A 17,473-nucleotide genomic window follows, 5' to 3' on the forward strand; every position below is an offset into this window, starting at 1 on the left:
ACCTTTTCTAACGCTAAAGACACGACACAATGAAATTATTAGATGTTTTATTCCACGAAGACTTTCCAAATGTTATTATCTTTTCTAACCCAGAAAACACGACACAATGAAATTATACTTGTGTGACTTGGAAGGAGAACCTTACAGGAAAGACTATGTTTTAAAGAATTTCCTACATCTATCTATATAAGAAAGGGTCATAGTCTAATGGTCTCTATATCAAGGCTCAAATCTCTTTAGAACAAAATGAGCGTATAAATTTCTTCTACTTCTGTCTCGATCTCTCAAAGCCATCATAGACTCGCTCTCTTCTAATTTCTCTCTCTAAAGAACCATTATGGGAAATAAGAATGTAATAGTAGTGTTATTGTTGGTAATGCCCTTGTTGATGGCTGTGTCTTTAAGCAGCAACTTCACAGATGAATCTGCTCTTATAGCCATCAAATCTCATATCACTTCCGACTCCAATAACATCATAGCAAGCAACTGGTCAGAAGGAACCTCTTTTTGCAGTTGGGTCGGCATCTCTTGCAGCACTAGGCGCCCAAGAGTGACGCCCTTGAATCTTCCAAGCATGGGTCTTGGAGGTACCATTCCCAAAGAAATCGGCAACCTCTCATTCCTTAATTTTCTCAACATCAGTATTAACAACTTCGGTGGCAATCTCCCTCGTGAATTGGGCCACTTGCGTAGGCTGAAATCATTAGATTTGAGTTCCAATGAGATCTCTCGGGACTTGCCTACAAGTTTGGGGTTCTTAATCAAGCTACAAGTCCTGCATCTGTCTCACAATCATCTCACGGGATCTATTCCCCGAGAGATAGGTTTTCTTCATAGTTTACAGAGACTCGCCATCATTAACAATTCTATCTCAGGATTCATTCCTTCCACCATATTCAATATCTCCTCCTTGCGGGTGATTTTGTTGAATAATAACAGCCTATATGGGACCCTACCATTGGAAATGTGCAACAATCGTCTAAAGTTGCAAGCGTTGAATCTTGAAAGGAATCAGTTAAGTGGTCAACTGCCAACCAGTTTACACAAATGTACCCAACTTCAAGTTCTAGGGATATCAGTCAATGAATTCACAGGAAGCATACCTATGGGGATCAGCAACTTAACTAAGCTCAAACTGTTAGCACTCGCCAGGAATAACATGACAGGTAAGATTCCACATTCGGTTGTTAATATGTCCAACTTAGAGGCCATCGACATTGGTCAAAACAATATCCACGGCAGTATTCCTCGGGCATTGGGACAACTATTGAATTTAAATTTTTTATCCATGTCAGCTAACAACCTTGGTGGTGCACCACCACACTTAATTTTCAACATCTCTACATTGGAAGCCCTTCCCTCTCTACGAATCATTTTTTTGGGAATCTTCCGTCAACTATAGGCCTTTGGCTTCCAAATCTAAAGGTTTTTTTTTCCCTTTCTAGTAACCAATTCAGTGGACCAATTCCTTGCTCTATCTCAAATGCCTCAAAACTAACTAAAGTCTCTTTTAAGGATAACTTTTTCAACGGTAGTGTACCCATGACTCTTGGGAATTTACAGCACCTCCAAGATCTCAGCCTTGCATTGAATAACTTGACAAATTCTGGCCCTGAAATAGATTTTCTTTCTTCATTGACCAATTGCAAGCTTTTGAAGGTTTTAGCTATAGAAGGTAATCCCCTGAATGGCATTCTTCCAAAGTTCTAGGGAAATTTGTCCATTTCACTCCAAGAATTTTATGCACTTTCTAGTGGCATAAGAGGCATGATTCCTAGTGAAATTGGTAATTTGAGCAACCTAGTGTTATTGGAGTTGCAGGTAATCACTTGACAGGATCAATTCCTAATACATTCGGGCAGCTAAACAAAATCCAACGTTTGGGAATATCTGAAAATCTAATACAGGGGTTGATACCCAACTCTTTTAGCAATTTGACAAACCTAGGTAGGTTGATTTTGCGAAGAAATAAACTTTCTGGCCCAATTCCAAACCGTTTAGGACTAGTAACTTTATTACGAATCCTCTATTTAAGCTCCAATGCACTGACTTCAAAAATACCACCAACTTTGTGGAGCCTTGCGAATGTCATTACTCTAGACTTATCCTCCAATATTCTAACCGGCTGTCTACCTCCAGAAATTGGCAACTTGAAATACATTAGAAATTTGTTTATGTCAGAAAATCTGTTCACAGGTGAACTTCCAAGCACCATTGGTCAACTCCAGAGATTGGAATGCTTAAATCTATGTCAGAATAGATTTCAAGGCCCCATACCCTTGTCATTTTCAGATTTGATAAGCTTGATATCCTTGGACCTCTCTCGGAATGATCTTTCTGGTGTGATCCCCAAGTCGTTGGAGAAACTTTCATATCTTAAATATTTGAATGTTTCTTTCAATAGACTAACCGGAGAAATCCCCACTGGAGGACCTTTTGCCAACTTCACCCCCGAGTCTCTCAAGCAAAATGATGCGTTGTGCGGCGCACCTCAGTTCCATGTCAAAGCATGTAAAAGTCACAGAAAATTAGGAAAGATTCAAATTGTCCTAAAATTAATTGTACCATCAGTTGTTGCAGTAGTGGTAGTTGTAGTAGCTCTTTTAATTTGGTGGCTACAATTCCGAAACAAAAATAAGCAAATTCCGATTCAAGTTGATCCACCAATTAGCATAGCACATAGAAGAATTTCATATCATAAGATTCTTTATGCAACAAACCATTTTAGTGAAGGAAATTTGATTGGGAAGGGAAGCATTGGCACAGTATACAAAGGGACATTCTCTGATGGGATGATAGATGCTGTAAAGGTCTTTGATTTAGAATTGCAAAGAGCATTCACGAGTTTTGATGCAGAGTGTGAAGTAATTCGCAACATTCGCCACCGAAATCTTGTCAAGATAATCAGCAATTGCTCAAACCTCGATTTCAAAGCCTTGGTGCTTGAATACATGCCTAAGGGGAACATTGAGAATTGGCTTTATTCTCACGACTACTTTTTGAATATTGTCGAAAGATTAGGCATTATGATAGATGTGGCATCTGCCTTGGAGTATCTGCATTGTGGTTTCCTCAACCTCTGTTGTGCATTGTGACCTAAAGCCGAGTAACATCCTATTAGATGAAGACATGGTCGTGCATGTAGTTGACTTCGGCATAGCAAAGCTCTTGGCAGAGAACAAGTCAATAACACACACAAAGACCTTGGGCACCATTGGGTATATGGCACCAGGTAAACTTAATTCATTCTCTAATGATATGCTACACACAATCATTTAAATATTTTAGCTCTATATATCAATCTCCTGAAATATGAAAAAAAAAAAAAAAAACCACGGAGAGCATATAAACATTTGTGTTTCAATGTTTTTATTCTATTTGTATATGCTAATTTGTCATAAATAATACTCCCTCTGCTGTGAGTCACAGTTCCCAAAGCACCCAATTATTATGGGACATAAGGGGTAATAATAAGATAAGAACTACTATACATATTAACTAGTTCATTTTTCTTGTTCGGGCTAAGTATCTCCGTGTATTTTGCTTATCGTTCTTTTCTTCTCTATACATAATGTGTTATTTCTTTGTTGAGTTGACCATGAGTAGTGATGTCACAGAGTACGGGTTAGCTGGAATAGTGTCCGTTGCTGGTGATATTTATAGTTATAGAATCCTGTTGTTGGAAACATTTACAAGAAAGAAACCGACCGATGATCTATTCGTGGGAGAAGTGAGCTTAAAGAGTTGGGTATCTGAGTCTTTTCCAAGTGCAGTGATGGATGTTGTGGATGCTAATTTAGTGAGTGGAGAGGAAGAAAATTTTACTGCCATACAAAAAATTTTGCCATCTATCTTCAAATTGGCTCTAGAATGCACATCAGAGTTACCTGAGGAGAGGATTAACATGGAAGATGCCCTAGTTAGGCTCAAGAAGTTCAAAACCATAGTTCTTGAAATTTTAATGAGGCCTTGAATAAAGTGTGTCTGCAAGTAGTTCTGATTTGTTCTTTAATTATGAGTTCGAGGAAGTAATGTCTTATAGTAGAATATATCATGTTATGTTGAAGTTGGTCATACATGATCGATGTAACTTAATAAAATATATTTTTTTTCCAAGCAATTAACTTAATAGTTTATAAATAAATTTTTTTGCAATATCTTAAAAAAATTTAGCTTGTTCTACTTGCATCTATCTAACTATTATCTTTCATATAGAGCATATAAATTTTTATTTTTTTTTTCTCGTTTAACCACCAAATTTGAATTAGAATCTTAACTCATCACATAAAATGTCGTGAGAGTTGTTGACGACGGCCGTTCCAATACGCCAAACTAAATGTAGTGAATGTGTGGTTCAAGAAAAGCCTTTTATGTCAAATTTAAATTTATAAAAACCACTACCAACACCACTACTAACGTAGCAAGGGTGAGTAGGGATCGTCCCAAGGGATTATACGTGTTAGAATTTCAACTTCGACTCTAGCGTACCAAATAATTGCAAAAGAGAATTGGGTTGGTTGACTAAGCTAAATTGAATTCAACTAAATAAAATAATATGAAGTAAACAAGAGAGAGAGAGGTCTTGGGGTGTAGAGATCACCACCAAACAATACTATTCCAAACCATAATCAAGTGACTAATGAGGGAAATGAATGTGTTGCAACAATGTTGTGTGTGTAAAAGACATTCAATTGGTAAGGGTGACTCAACAAGTGCAAATTGTCTCAATCAACATGTGAAAGGCCACAATATATCTATTGGAAGAGGAATATATTGTCTAGACAACATGTGAAGAGAACAAAATATCAAATCAAGTCATTAAACATTTCATTAAGCTCATAGTCTAAATAATTCACAAGGATGACTTAGTTAAACATGTATTGTTTAAACATCATGTGAGAGGCCACAATATATCTATTGGGAGACGAATAAATTGTCTAAACACATGTGAAAGATACAACATATCATAACTAGTCATTAATCTTTCATTAAGCTCAAAATTCCATTACACCACAATATTAGAGCATATGCTTCTTGCATTCAAAAGCATGGAACATCAAAGAACAAGCATGAATTGTCTCCCCCATCTAACACTACACTACAACTACACTACTAGCATGAAAATAAACTAAGGGAGAGGTACAATCCATCAAGGAATAAGTATGAACCATCAAAAGACATAACAAGAGCATTTCATTAAGCATATCATCTTGATAATCTCTAGATCTATAGCATCAATACACATAGACATGCATCAAAAACACTAAATCTAGGGATAAGCACATGAATATCCTACTCTGGCATACATAGACATATGGATAGAATAGAATAGTCAATTGCAAGCATTAAACCATGCAAACCATGAAATAGTCAAGATTTATATATACATGAATATCAAGATGTATCATACAACACTAATCCCTCAATAATACACAAGATTAGAGTATAGAAAGCATGCTTGGGGCTAAATCTAGCCCCAAGAGGATGTCTAGCCACTCATGGTAGTGATGATCCAACCCTCAAGGGCTAACTCCATGGCTGCTCCTTGTTGGTGAAGATCTCCTTCAATGGTGCTCTAGCTTCCTTCCTTCCTCCTCTCCAAGAATAGCCTCCAAGATGATTTTCAATGTGTGACAAGAGACTCTAGAGACTCCCTCAAAAAGTGTATCATATTCCTTATATAGGTAGGTCAAATACACCCCATGATGAGCTGTGGTCATGCAAGGCATATTCTCCAATGATTGGATGAAGGACGGAATAAATGAGCTGGACTTTAACTTTTTCTCGCTGGAGGAAGTTCGATCGATCGAACCTTAACTTGGATCGATCAAAAATGGGTTCGATCGATCGAACTGAATCTTGGATCGATCGAAGTGGTCTGACTCCTCCGGATAATGACAAGGCTGGGATATTTTCAAGATATTTATAGGGAAAAAGACAAAAGTGGTTGGTAAGCGTACAGTTGTGGATAAGATCAATCACTTGAATATGACAAATTAGGGTTCGATCGATCGAAGGTGATGTTCGATCGATCGAACTTGGAATTTCAGCAAAGGCCAAGGTTGGATCTATCGAGAAGTACTGTGATCGATCATAGATGTTCGATCGATCGAACTCTAAGTTGGATCGATCGAACTTTTTAGCTGCACAACTTGATTCCTTTTTGCTCCTTTCTTTCTCCACTTTGCTCTCTCCTTTGGTTTATCTCAGGATTGCTTCAATTAAGCTCTTATTTGGCTGAGTTAGCTCAATTTTGGGATTAGTGCCTGAAAATATAAATAACACGTAATAAGTCTAAAACGGCAAAGTAAGATAGATAAAGGTACTAGAATGCTTAAGCTTAACGGGTTTAAATGCGCACTTTTCAGTACTCATCACACCCCCAAACTTAAATATTGCTAGTCTCTAGCAATGAACTAAGAAGTAAAGGAATGAAATAAACAACTATACAAGTATAAACTGGAAAGCAAGTAAAATGATAACACCATTTTCGTATGGAACACGATTGCATTTAGCATATGCAACAAGCCTTTTAAACCCCTAGGTTACCCCTAGTGGACGAGTAAAGTCTCGTGTGGGTTTCCAGAAATGGTACCCACAAACATTAAGCTCATTCTTTCAAAAGAGGCACCAATATTGCAAACAAGCATTGGGAGAAAACTACCTCAAGTATGCAATTTTTCAACCGTTTCTAAGCAATCTTCCAAAATTTCAATATCAAGCAAGCAAGTATGGTCCTCCACATATCAAGAAAATGATCATGAAATCGAAACAAGTCTAGAAACTATGTGAGAGGTCCGGCATCAAGTGTGTTGCTATCTTAGCCAACTAGAGAAGTAATCATATCATTACCCTCAAACTAGCACACAAATCTAGTACCGATCATCAAGATAAGAGAGTGGACCTTTTATTAAAGCTTTATTCTTCTAGGTGTACTTATTCTTTTCACTCTATTTTTTTTTTATTTTTATTAAGGATCAAAGATGGAAATATTGTGCAATGTGTTGATCTCTTAAGCTTTCTAGAAGATTCATGTAGTGAGCGTTAGGTCAATGACTCCCAAACCAGATGGCTTTAGGGCATTAGGTGTTAAGACACCCTAATGGACTTACAAACTCAAATCAACTAGGCTACAAATCAAGACAACAATCATCTAATCATTTCCTACTTCTCACCTTTTGGGAGAAGTCCTCACTTTTATTGCTTTTGCAATTTTTTTTTTTTTTTTGAAATAATCAATTATTAACCTAGAGTTTGGGCCCTCCACCTTTCGGTGCGAGAAGTTCACTGCTTAATGAGGCAAGAATCCCGGCTACTCAATGAAAAGGGGTTGTTATCCACCTTTATCAAGAATGAAATCTTTCAATGCACTACTAGCCCAATTGGGATATAACCAATTCAATAATCAACAAAGCATGTACCCCACAATTGAATGCTAGCGTGCGCCGGTGCTAGTGTAGAATCCTAGAATGAATCTCAAAACAATCACAAAATCAGGATGATGTGGACCACAAATGCAATCAAGATATCAATCTTTTGAAAAATTTACTCCTAAATGGCATCCTCAAGGCATACAAGGAGTATTGGACTCTCAAGTCAAGTAATTTTTAGATTTTAAGCAATATAGTCCTTAAAAGATCAAAATCATAGCTAACATCAATCTCAAATCTCAATCATGCATTTAAAGCTCAAATCTTAAGTAGAATGCAACAAGACACCTTACCCCCAAACTTAAACCGCACATTGTCCTCAATGTGTAATAAGAATAATGGAAAAGATGGAAAAAGTATACCGTGGTGGTGTAGACATGAAACCCGGTCATGATCCAATTCGAAAGACGTCTCCCCCAAACTTGGAATTAACAACCTACTTGAATAACCACGCTAGCAAACTCATATCAAATATCAAATGGGATAAGAATAATCAAATCAAGCATTCTAAGGCAATGCAACACATGATGCAAGAGAGATATAAGATCAAGCCCTAACTAAAGCATAAAGTATGCATGACTAAACATAAGGGCACAATGATGAATCTTTTTATATTTTTCATTTAATGAAAGCAAGTATATACAAAATGCAAGAAAAACAAAGAATAAAATGCATGAACAAAATATAAAAAGAAAATTAAATAAGGCAAAATGTAATGAAAGAATATGTTCAATGTAAGAAATAAAAAACAATATGTGCAATGCAAGAAATGAAAAGGAACATGTACAATGCAAAAAAAATGGAAAGAATATGTACAATGCAAGTATACAAAATTTTCTTACTTTTTATTTTTCATTTTTTATTTATTTATTTATTTATTTATATATATATATGTGAAAACATGCAAAGAAAAATGAAAAATGTAAGAAATATGCAAAATGAGTGCTAAGTTTAACGTCTCTAGCAAGACGGAATGCTTCTCTGAAAAACCGTCTTTTTTTTTATTATTATTTTTTTAGACAAAACAAATATGTACACAAACAAAAATAAAAAGACAAGTGAATAAAAATAAAAATAAAAATGCAAGAAGTAAAAATGTAAGGAAATAAAGAATGCAAATTTTTTTTTTATTTTTATTTTTTTTCGAAATTAAAAATTAAAGTTAAACAAAATATTTTTGGATTTTTGGAAATAAGATAAAAGGAAATAAAATAAAAGAAAAGAAATATTATTATTATTTTTTTTATTTTTTTATATATATATATTTTTATTTTTAATACCAAGATAGAAGTAACTAAATAAAATAAAAGAAAATAAAAAATAAAATAATATAAAATAAAAATAGAAATAGGAAAAAGTCAAAGGGTCAAAGGGGCAAAACTGTGATCGATCGAAGATGAAGTTCAATTGATCGAACATAGCTGTGATCGATCCGAGATGAAATTTGATCGATCGAACATGTAAAATTTTGGAGATCCCGAGAGCATACATTTTTGAAAAATTGATGAGGCCTGAAAATTTTTCTAAGTGTTGGGACTCATGATCGATCGAACCACATGTTGGATCGATCGAAAGATAGTTCGATCGATCGAAATGGTTTACGATCGATCGAACTTTCAAAAATTTGGAGATCCCGAGAGCATGCATTTTGGAATTTGGATGCAGGTCCAAAAATTTTCTAAGTGTTGGGACTCAAGTGGAGTTCGATCGATCGAATCCATAGTTGGATCGATCGAAGAACAATTCGATCGATCGAAGGTGCTCTTGTGATCGATCGAACTGGCACCAAATGCCTAATTTTGAACTGAAAGTGCAGAAAATCCTATGCTAAGCCCCAATGATGGTAACAAGAATGAAAATTTGAAAAATAGATGGAAGAATGTACACAAGAATGAAAAATAAAAAGAAATGAGGGAGGAATAGAGTTGTGAAACTCTACAAATACTAGTGTTTAACGTCTCTAGCAAGACGTTAGGTCAACTCACTAATCAAATGAATCAAAAACTGGATATGAAACATCCTTATTGACCCTCTTTTCACTTTTCTCATTTAATGTCCCACTTATGACAATGAAATCATCCTCCAAAAGAATGACTTGAAAAGAAATAAAAAAGATGATATTGTTCCTTTCATCCACGGTCTTGAAAACAAAATCAATCATGGTTAGGCTTGCCTCTTTGTTGTGTTCTTGAAACACATTCAAATGATCATCCATATTGATAATTGGTGAGGCATTGTCTTTCAAAGACTCATTTGGATTAATAAGAAACACCCTCTCTTCATCCCTCTTCTCCTCCTCATAAATTACCATTTCCTCACCTTCTAAGTAAACTAAGGAGTCCATTAGAGAGTTTATTTCATTTTTAGAGCTTTTAAAGTCAAAACCACAATTTTTATACATTTCCAAAAGACACTCCTCAAGAGGGTCATTAGAGATAATAGAAGGAAGGCCCTCTTCAATAAGTTCCTCCTCCTTCTCTCCTACCTCAAGTGTGGTCAACATCTCCTCACTCTCTAGAGTAGCCATGTCCGAGATAAAATCATAATCAAAACAAGGAAAGTCCTCATTAATCATGTTATGTTCTATTGGATTAGCCACTAACTCACTTGCCACTTCCTCCTCTATACAAGATAGAGTGCTAGGCATTAGCTCACTTGTTTCATTCTCCTCACTCTCATCATCCTCATCTATATACATTGAAGTTCTTGCCATTTTTTCATTTGCCTCTTCCTCCTCCTCTTGATGAGAAAGAGTACTTGCAATTTGCTCAACTTGAGCTTCTAAGTTGGCTAAAGCTTGAGAATGAGAATTAATAAGTGAAGTGTGTGAAATATGCACATCAAGTAAAGCTAACACTTTTTCTTCAAATTCGGGTGAGTACTTAGAAGGTGGTGGAATTGATTCATCATAAAATGGTGGTGGAGGGCAATAGTCATAAGAAGGATTAAATGAGTGATCAAGTCCATAATAAGATGATGCATGAAATGAATTGGACTCAATCTCACAAGGATTAAAATGTGATGGAGGAGCATAAGGTGAAGGGATGTAATTCCCCCCCAAACTTGGATCAAACAATTCCTCCATTCACAATTAAAACCCAAATGCAAGAAAAAATTGGCCTCAACAAGGGCCTATGCTTAGACAAAAATTTAGCAATAAAATGAGCCTCAACAAGGGCTATCACAAGCATACAAAGAAGAAACAATTAAAATACAAGAGTGCCAAGAATTGCTCACAATGGTCCTTTAGCACTTCAACTCCAAATTTAGCTTTTAAGCTCCAATGATTGCTTTAAGTTCCAAAGTTCGCCTTCCTTGTAGTCAAGTACCTAATTGAACAAATAATAATGAGAATCAAGACAAAAGAATATACAATGGAAAATAAAATAAAAATAGAAGCAATCTAATGAACACTATTGTCTAGTTTAATTCCAACAAAACCGTTAATCCCCGGCAACGGCGCCAAAATCTGACGACGGCTGTTCCAATACGCCAAACTAAATGTAGTGAATGTGTGGTTCAAGAAAAGCCTTTTATGTCAAATTTAAATTTATAAAAACCACTACCAACACCACTACTAACGTAGCAAGGGTGAGTAGGGATCGTACCAAGGGATTATACGTGTTGGAATTTCAACTTCGACTCTAGCGTACCAAATGATTGCAAAAGAGAAGTGGGTTGGTTGACTAAGCTAAATTGAATTCAACTAAATAAAATAATATGAAGTAAACAAGAGAGAGAGAGGTCTTGGGGTGTAGAGATCACCACCAAATAATACTATTCTAAACCATAATCAAGTGACTAATGAGGGAAATGAATGTGTTGCAACAATGTTGTGTGTGTAAAAGACATTCAATTGGTAAGGGTGACTCAACAAGTACAAATTGTCTCAATCAACATATGAAAGGCCACAATATATCTATTGGAAGAGGAATATATTGTCTAGACAACATGTGAAGAGAACAAAATATCAAATCAAGTCATTAAACATTTCAATAAGCTCATAGTCCAAATAATTCACAAGGATGACTTAGTTAAACATGTATTGTCTAAACATCATGTGAGAGGCCACAATATATCTATTGGGAGAGGAATAAATTGTCTAAACACATGTGAAAGATACAATATATCATAACTAGTCATTAATCCTTCATTAAGCTCAAAATTCCATTACACCACAATATTAGAGCATATGCTTCTTGCATTCAAAAGCATGGAACATCAAAGAACAAGCATGAATTGTCTCCCCCATCTAACACTACACTACAACTACACTACTAGCATGAAAATAAACTAAGGGAGAGGTACAATCCATCAAGGAATAAGTATGAACCATCAAAAGACATAACAAGAGCATTTCATTAAGCATATCATCTTGATAATCTCTAGATCTATAGCATCAATACACATAGACATGCATCAAAAACACTAAATCTAGGGATAAGCACATGAATATCCTACTCTGGCATACATAGACATATGGATAGAATAGAATAGTCAATTGCAAGCATTAAACCATGCAAACCATGAAATAGTCAAGATTTATATATACATGAATATCAAGATGTATCATACAACACTAATCCCTCAATAATACACAAGATTAGAGTATAGAAAGCATGATTGGGGCTAACTCTAGCCCCAAGAGGATGTCTAGCCACTCATGGTAGTGATGATCCAACCCTCAAGGGCTAACTCCATGGCTGCTCCTTGTTGGTGAAGATCTCCTCCAATGGTGCTCTAGCTTCCTTCCTTCCTCTTCTCCAAGAATAGCCTCCAAGATGATTTTCAATGTGTGACAAGAGACTCTAGAGACTCCCTCAAAAAGTGTATCATATTCCTTATATAGGTAGGTCAAATACACCCCATGATGAGCTGTGGTCGTGCAAGGCATATTCTCCAATGATTGGATGAAGGACGGAATAAATGAGCTGGACTTTAACTTTTTCTCGCTGGAGGAAGTTCGATCGATCGACCATTAACTTGGATCGATCAAAAATGGGTTCGATCGATCGAACTGAATCTTGGATCGATCGAAGTGGTCTGACTCCTCCGGATAATGACAAGGCTGGGATATTTTCAAGATATTTATGGGGAAAAAGACAAAAGTGGTTGGTAGGCATACAGCTGTGGATAAGATCAATCACTTGAATAGGACAAAATAGGGTTCGATCGATCGAAGGTGATGTTCGATCGATCGAACTTGGAATTTCAGCAAAGGCCAAGGTTGGATCTATCGAGAAGTACTGTGATCGATCATAGATGTTCGATCGATCGAACTCTAAGTTGGATCAATCGAACTTTTCAGCTGCACAACTTGATTCCTTTTGTGCTCCTTTTTTTCTCCACTTTGCTCCCTCCTTTGGTTTATCTCAGGATTGCTTCAATTAAGCTCTTATTTGGCTGAGTTAGCTTAATTTTGGGATTAGTGCCTGAAAATATAAATAACACGTAATAAGTCTAAAATGGCAAAGTAAGATAGATAAAGGTACTAGAATGCTTAAGCTTAACGGGTTTAAATGCGCACTTTTCAGTGCTCATCAGTTGTTAATTCTAGTATTAAAATTAGCCTTTAACTGACATGTAAAGGAGAATATATTGGGTGCCCAATCATACTACACCATTGGTAATGTTGACTCGGATAAAAACGCACGTCGTCACCTTCTTGTAAGCATTTTTACATGGATAAACATTTTTACATGTAGGACAGCTCTGTTTTAAATGATAGGATGGTGATTCATCAAAATTAGTTACATAACCTTATAATATATATATATGTTGAAAAGGAAAGATTTGGTAGTAATACTACCAAATATTATTAGTTGCAAATATAATATTTGAGGATATTTACTATAAATAGAATATTGGTCAAATGCTGTAAATTAGGAAATTATTAATTAGGCCAACTATTTATTGTAATCAGTTTTCTGATTTTGTGTGTGTATTCTCTCCTATAAAGAGAATCCGTGTAAACTTGTGAATTGTGTGTTAATACAGAAAAAAAGGTTTATTCCATATTTCTTTCCTTTTAATTTTATAAGGTATCAGAGCCACCCTAAGGGAAAAAAAAAAAAAAAAAAATTTTTTTTTTTCTTTTCTGCACAATTTCTTCGCTGATCAGCCATGTCTGACATTTCCTCCATGTCAACCTCGTCTGTCACAACCCAGCCAACCAATCCTACAACCCAATCCCCCAATACCGATTCTTACTCGGTTTAGATCACCAATATTCGCCTTTATGGTGACAATTATTTACGGTGGTCCCAGTCCGTTCGGATGTACGTCAGAGGGCGGGGAAAGATTGGGTACCTGACGGGAGATAAGAAGGCACTAGCATCAGAGGACCCAACATACGTAACCTGGGATGTAGAAAATTCAATGGTGATGACTTGGCTTGCGAACTCCATGGACGAGGATATTAGCTCCAACTACATGCGCTACTCCAAGGCTAAGGAGCTCTGGGACAACGTGAATCAGATATACTCTGATTTGGGAAATCAGTCTCAGATATACGAATTGACTCTAAAACTTGGTGAGATTCGGCGAGGAGAAGACTCAGTCACCAAGTATTTCAATTCATTGAAGCGCCTTTAGCAGGACATGCATAGATCTGTTCAATAATTATGAATAAAAATCTACTAAAAATGCCAATCACTACAAATGAACCGTGGAGGCTCATTGCATTTACAAATTCCTTGCTGGGCTCAATGTAGAATTTGATGAAGTACGGGGATGGATCATTGGCAGGACTCCACTTGCTCCAATTGGTGAGGTGTTTGCTGAGGTTCAAAGAGAAGAGAGCCGCAGATCTAGACATGTAATGTTGGGGGAGAAAACTAGCAGCGGCCCTGTTGAGAGTTCTGCCCTTATTGTTGTCGAGACTGCCGCTAATAAAGTAGTCAATTTTCAGCGAAAACCTGAAGAGAAGCCACGGGTCTGGTGCAACTTCTGCAACAAACAGCGCCATACTAGGGAGAACTGCTGGAAAATCCACGGAAAACCAGCGAATTGGAAGAGTAGCAAGCTTGGTGACAGAAATAGGCGTGTGGTTCCTACTGCCAATAAAGCTAAGACAAGTCCTTTAAGCAAGGAGCAAATGGATCACCTTCTGAAGGTGCTGAAATTTAATTCCTCATCTGGTATTCCTAGTGTTTCTCTTGCACAAGCAGGTAGTGCACTTAATGCCCTTTCTTGTTGTTTAAATTCTACTCCATGGATCATCGATTCTAGAGCCTCTGATCATATGACCAACCTTTCCAATCTTTTTAGCACTTACTCACCATGTTCTGGTCTTGAAAAAATTAGAATTGCAGATGGTAGTTTCTCACCTGTTGCATGAAAAGGTTTGATGAAATTATCCGAGAATATAAATCTTAAATCTGTTTTCCATGTCCCTAAACTAGCCTGTAACCTTTTATCTGTGAGTAAACTAACCAAAGACTCTAATTGTCGTGTAATTTTCTGTGATTTTTACTGTGAATTTTAGGATCGGAGCTCGGGGAAGAAGATTGGCAGTGCTAAGATAATAGATGGACTTTACTACTTTGATGGGGACTTCTCCAGTAATAAAAAGGCTCAGGGCCTTAGAAGTATTAGTTCTAACTCTATTTATGAACAAATAATGTTTTGCCATTTAAGACTAGGACATCCTAGCTTTCCATCTCTTAAACATTTGTTTCTTACTTTATTTAAAGGTTTGGATTGTTTATCGTTATATTGTGAAAGTTGTTGCTTATCTAAGAGTCATCGTATTACTTATTTGCCAAAACCTTATACTTCTTCAAAACCATTTTATTTAATACATAGTGATATTTGGGGACCTTCAAGAGTCATTACTACCTCTAAGAAAAAATGATTTGTTACTTTTATAGATGATTATACCCGTTTATGTTGGGTTTATTTGATGAATGAAAAGTCTGAGGTTGAAATTCAGTTTCAAGCAAAAATTAGCATTTTTCACACCGATAATGGAACCGAGTATTTTAATGAAATTTTGGGAGTTTTTTTGAAAGAAAAGGGTATCCATCATTAGTCTACTTGTGTGAATACACCTCAACAAAATGAAATTGCTGAAAGAAAAAATAAACATTTACTTGAAGTGGCTCGTGCTATAATGTTTTCAATTAATGTTCCAAAATATCTTTGGGGGGAAGCTATTTTAACAGCTTCGTATTTGATTAACAGAATGCCTACACGTGTTTTAAAATATAGCACGCCAGTTAAATGTTTCAAAATTTTTTTTCCATTATCAAGGATATACTCGGATTTACCTTTAAAGATTTTTTGCTGCATAGCTTTTGTTCATATACCCAATAATACTCGATCCAAACTTGATCCTCGAGCTGAAAAATGTGTTTTCATAGAGTATGTTTCTAATCAAAATAGATATAAGTGCTATAATCCCCAAACAAGAAAATTTTATGTGAGTATGGATGTCTCTTTCTTTGAAAATACATCTTACTTTAACAAAAATTCTCTTCGAGGGGAGAATAAGGTGATAGAAGAAATTTTTTGGGAATACCCCTTGTTTTAAAAGGTTTATAATTGGAATTTTAATATTTATTTTATTGTTTTCATTATTTATTTTATTTGTTTTTGGTATTTACGTGGCTAGGTGTTTTTGTGCATTAAATTAAGTGTTGGGTGAATTTAAATGTTTATGAATTAAATTTATTTGTTAAATGATTTTAAATGATTTATGTGTTTATTTATTTTTTCTGTAATTGAATTAAATACATTTGTAATTGTTTAAATGTTTAGTGAGTTTAGTTAAATAAGTTAGTTAGGTTTAAATTATTAGTGCATTTAAATTGTAATGTTATTTAGGGTTTAGTCTTTTACTACCTCACGTTGACTAAACTAGGCCTCAATTAGGTTTTCCATGGTGGATTAAGGTTTTTATTAGTGCCTATATATATATTGTAGTATTTCTTCAAAAAAAGGGTTGAGAACCTATACACGTACAGAGAGAAAACAAAGAGAATAACAGAGAGTTATTGGGAGAATTACAGAGAGAGATAAAGGAAGGAAGTCTAGGGTTTTGCCTTAGGCTAGGGTTGAACCAAGGAGGAGGAGGAGTAGTGGTTGGCTCGTGGATAAAACCAAGAGCAACAGAGGTGGAACAGTCGTCGGAGAGTTCATCGGAAAATTCAGAGACGGTTTAGGCAAGTTCTTTCCTTTTTCTCTCTCGTTGCCTGTGTTCTGTGCATCCTTAGACTGTCTCTAGGGTTTTAATGGATCACTAATTTTTTTTTACATGCTTGTTATATGCCAATTCAGATATCTGTATGCATGGAATTGTTCTGTTATAGTTCTTGTATCTCTGTGTTTTAGTCTGCGTTAAAAGCATGTTAAATCGGTAACGAATTTAATCACCGTAATTGAATTGAACTATTGTGAACAAGTCATAGGGATGTTATTGGATGTTTCTAGGACTCTTAAGACCAGGTTTAAGAAGCAACAGAGGGGTAGGAAAGGGTCGGAGATGGAGCAGATCATCGGAAACGGCGAATAAACAAACCGAGGCTCTTAAAGGAGAGAGAGTCGGCTCTCCCATGGAGAGAGTCGGCTCTAGGCAAGGGGAGCCGGCTCTAGGCTGATTTGAGCTTGCTCCAGGATTTTAGAGCAGGCTCTGTGGTTTTGGGTGTTATAGCGTGTGTTAGAGAAGCTTAAAAAACTTAGAGAAGTCTCTTGAAAACTTAGAGAAGGCTCAATCCACTTAGAGAAGGCTCTTGAAACTTAGAGAAGGCTCTCTCTTAGTTGGAGACGTCTCTAGGTAGCTTAGAGCCTTCTCCAGTTTTTTTTAGAGAAGGCTCTGTGGTTTTGTGCATTACAGAAGTTTAGTTATGCACTGTTGGTTCAAACTGGGTTGTTTTCAGCTGTGTTTGGGTTACTGTGATGGTTTTAAACCTTAATTCATGGATTATTAAGGGCCTAGGATGCATTAATCTATCTATATACTAATGTTGTAAACCATAGGAAAATCTAAAGCAAGTCAGAGGCAGGTTACGGACTTAACGGGCCGGAAGGATGTAATTGTGCAA

At 36.1% G+C, this 17,473-nt stretch overlaps 1 protein-coding gene and 1 pseudogene across 1 annotated transcript; both read left to right on the forward strand.

The window, feature by feature from the left end:
• Positions 1-337: 337 nt before the first annotated feature.
• LOC132296013 (LRR receptor-like serine/threonine-protein kinase EFR) lies at positions 338-1,402 on the forward strand. The gene has a single exon (XM_059794265.1). The coding sequence runs from the start codon at positions 338-340 to the stop codon at positions 1,400-1,402; it is 1,065 nt and encodes a 354-aa protein (XP_059650248.1).
• A 140-nt stretch (positions 1,403-1,542) lies between these two features.
• On the forward strand, positions 1,543-3,465 carry LOC132296014 (probable LRR receptor-like serine/threonine-protein kinase At3g47570; annotated as a pseudogene).
• The last annotated feature ends 14,008 nt before the right edge of the window (positions 3,466-17,473 follow it).

Source organism: Cornus florida, unplaced genomic scaffold (assembly GCF_030987335.1).
Source record: "Cornus florida cultivar Cherokee Brave unplaced genomic scaffold, ASM3098733v1 CherokeeBrave_3.0.0_Hap2_Chr02, whole genome shotgun sequence".
Classification (NCBI taxonomy): Eukaryota; Viridiplantae; Streptophyta; class Magnoliopsida; order Cornales; family Cornaceae; genus Cornus; species Cornus florida.

What these genes read in the sequence shown, in the direction of transcription:
- LOC132296013 (XM_059794265.1), top strand. Translation starts at nt 338, where the DNA reads ATGGGAAATAAGAATGTAATAGTAGTGTTATTGTTGGTAATGCCCTTG.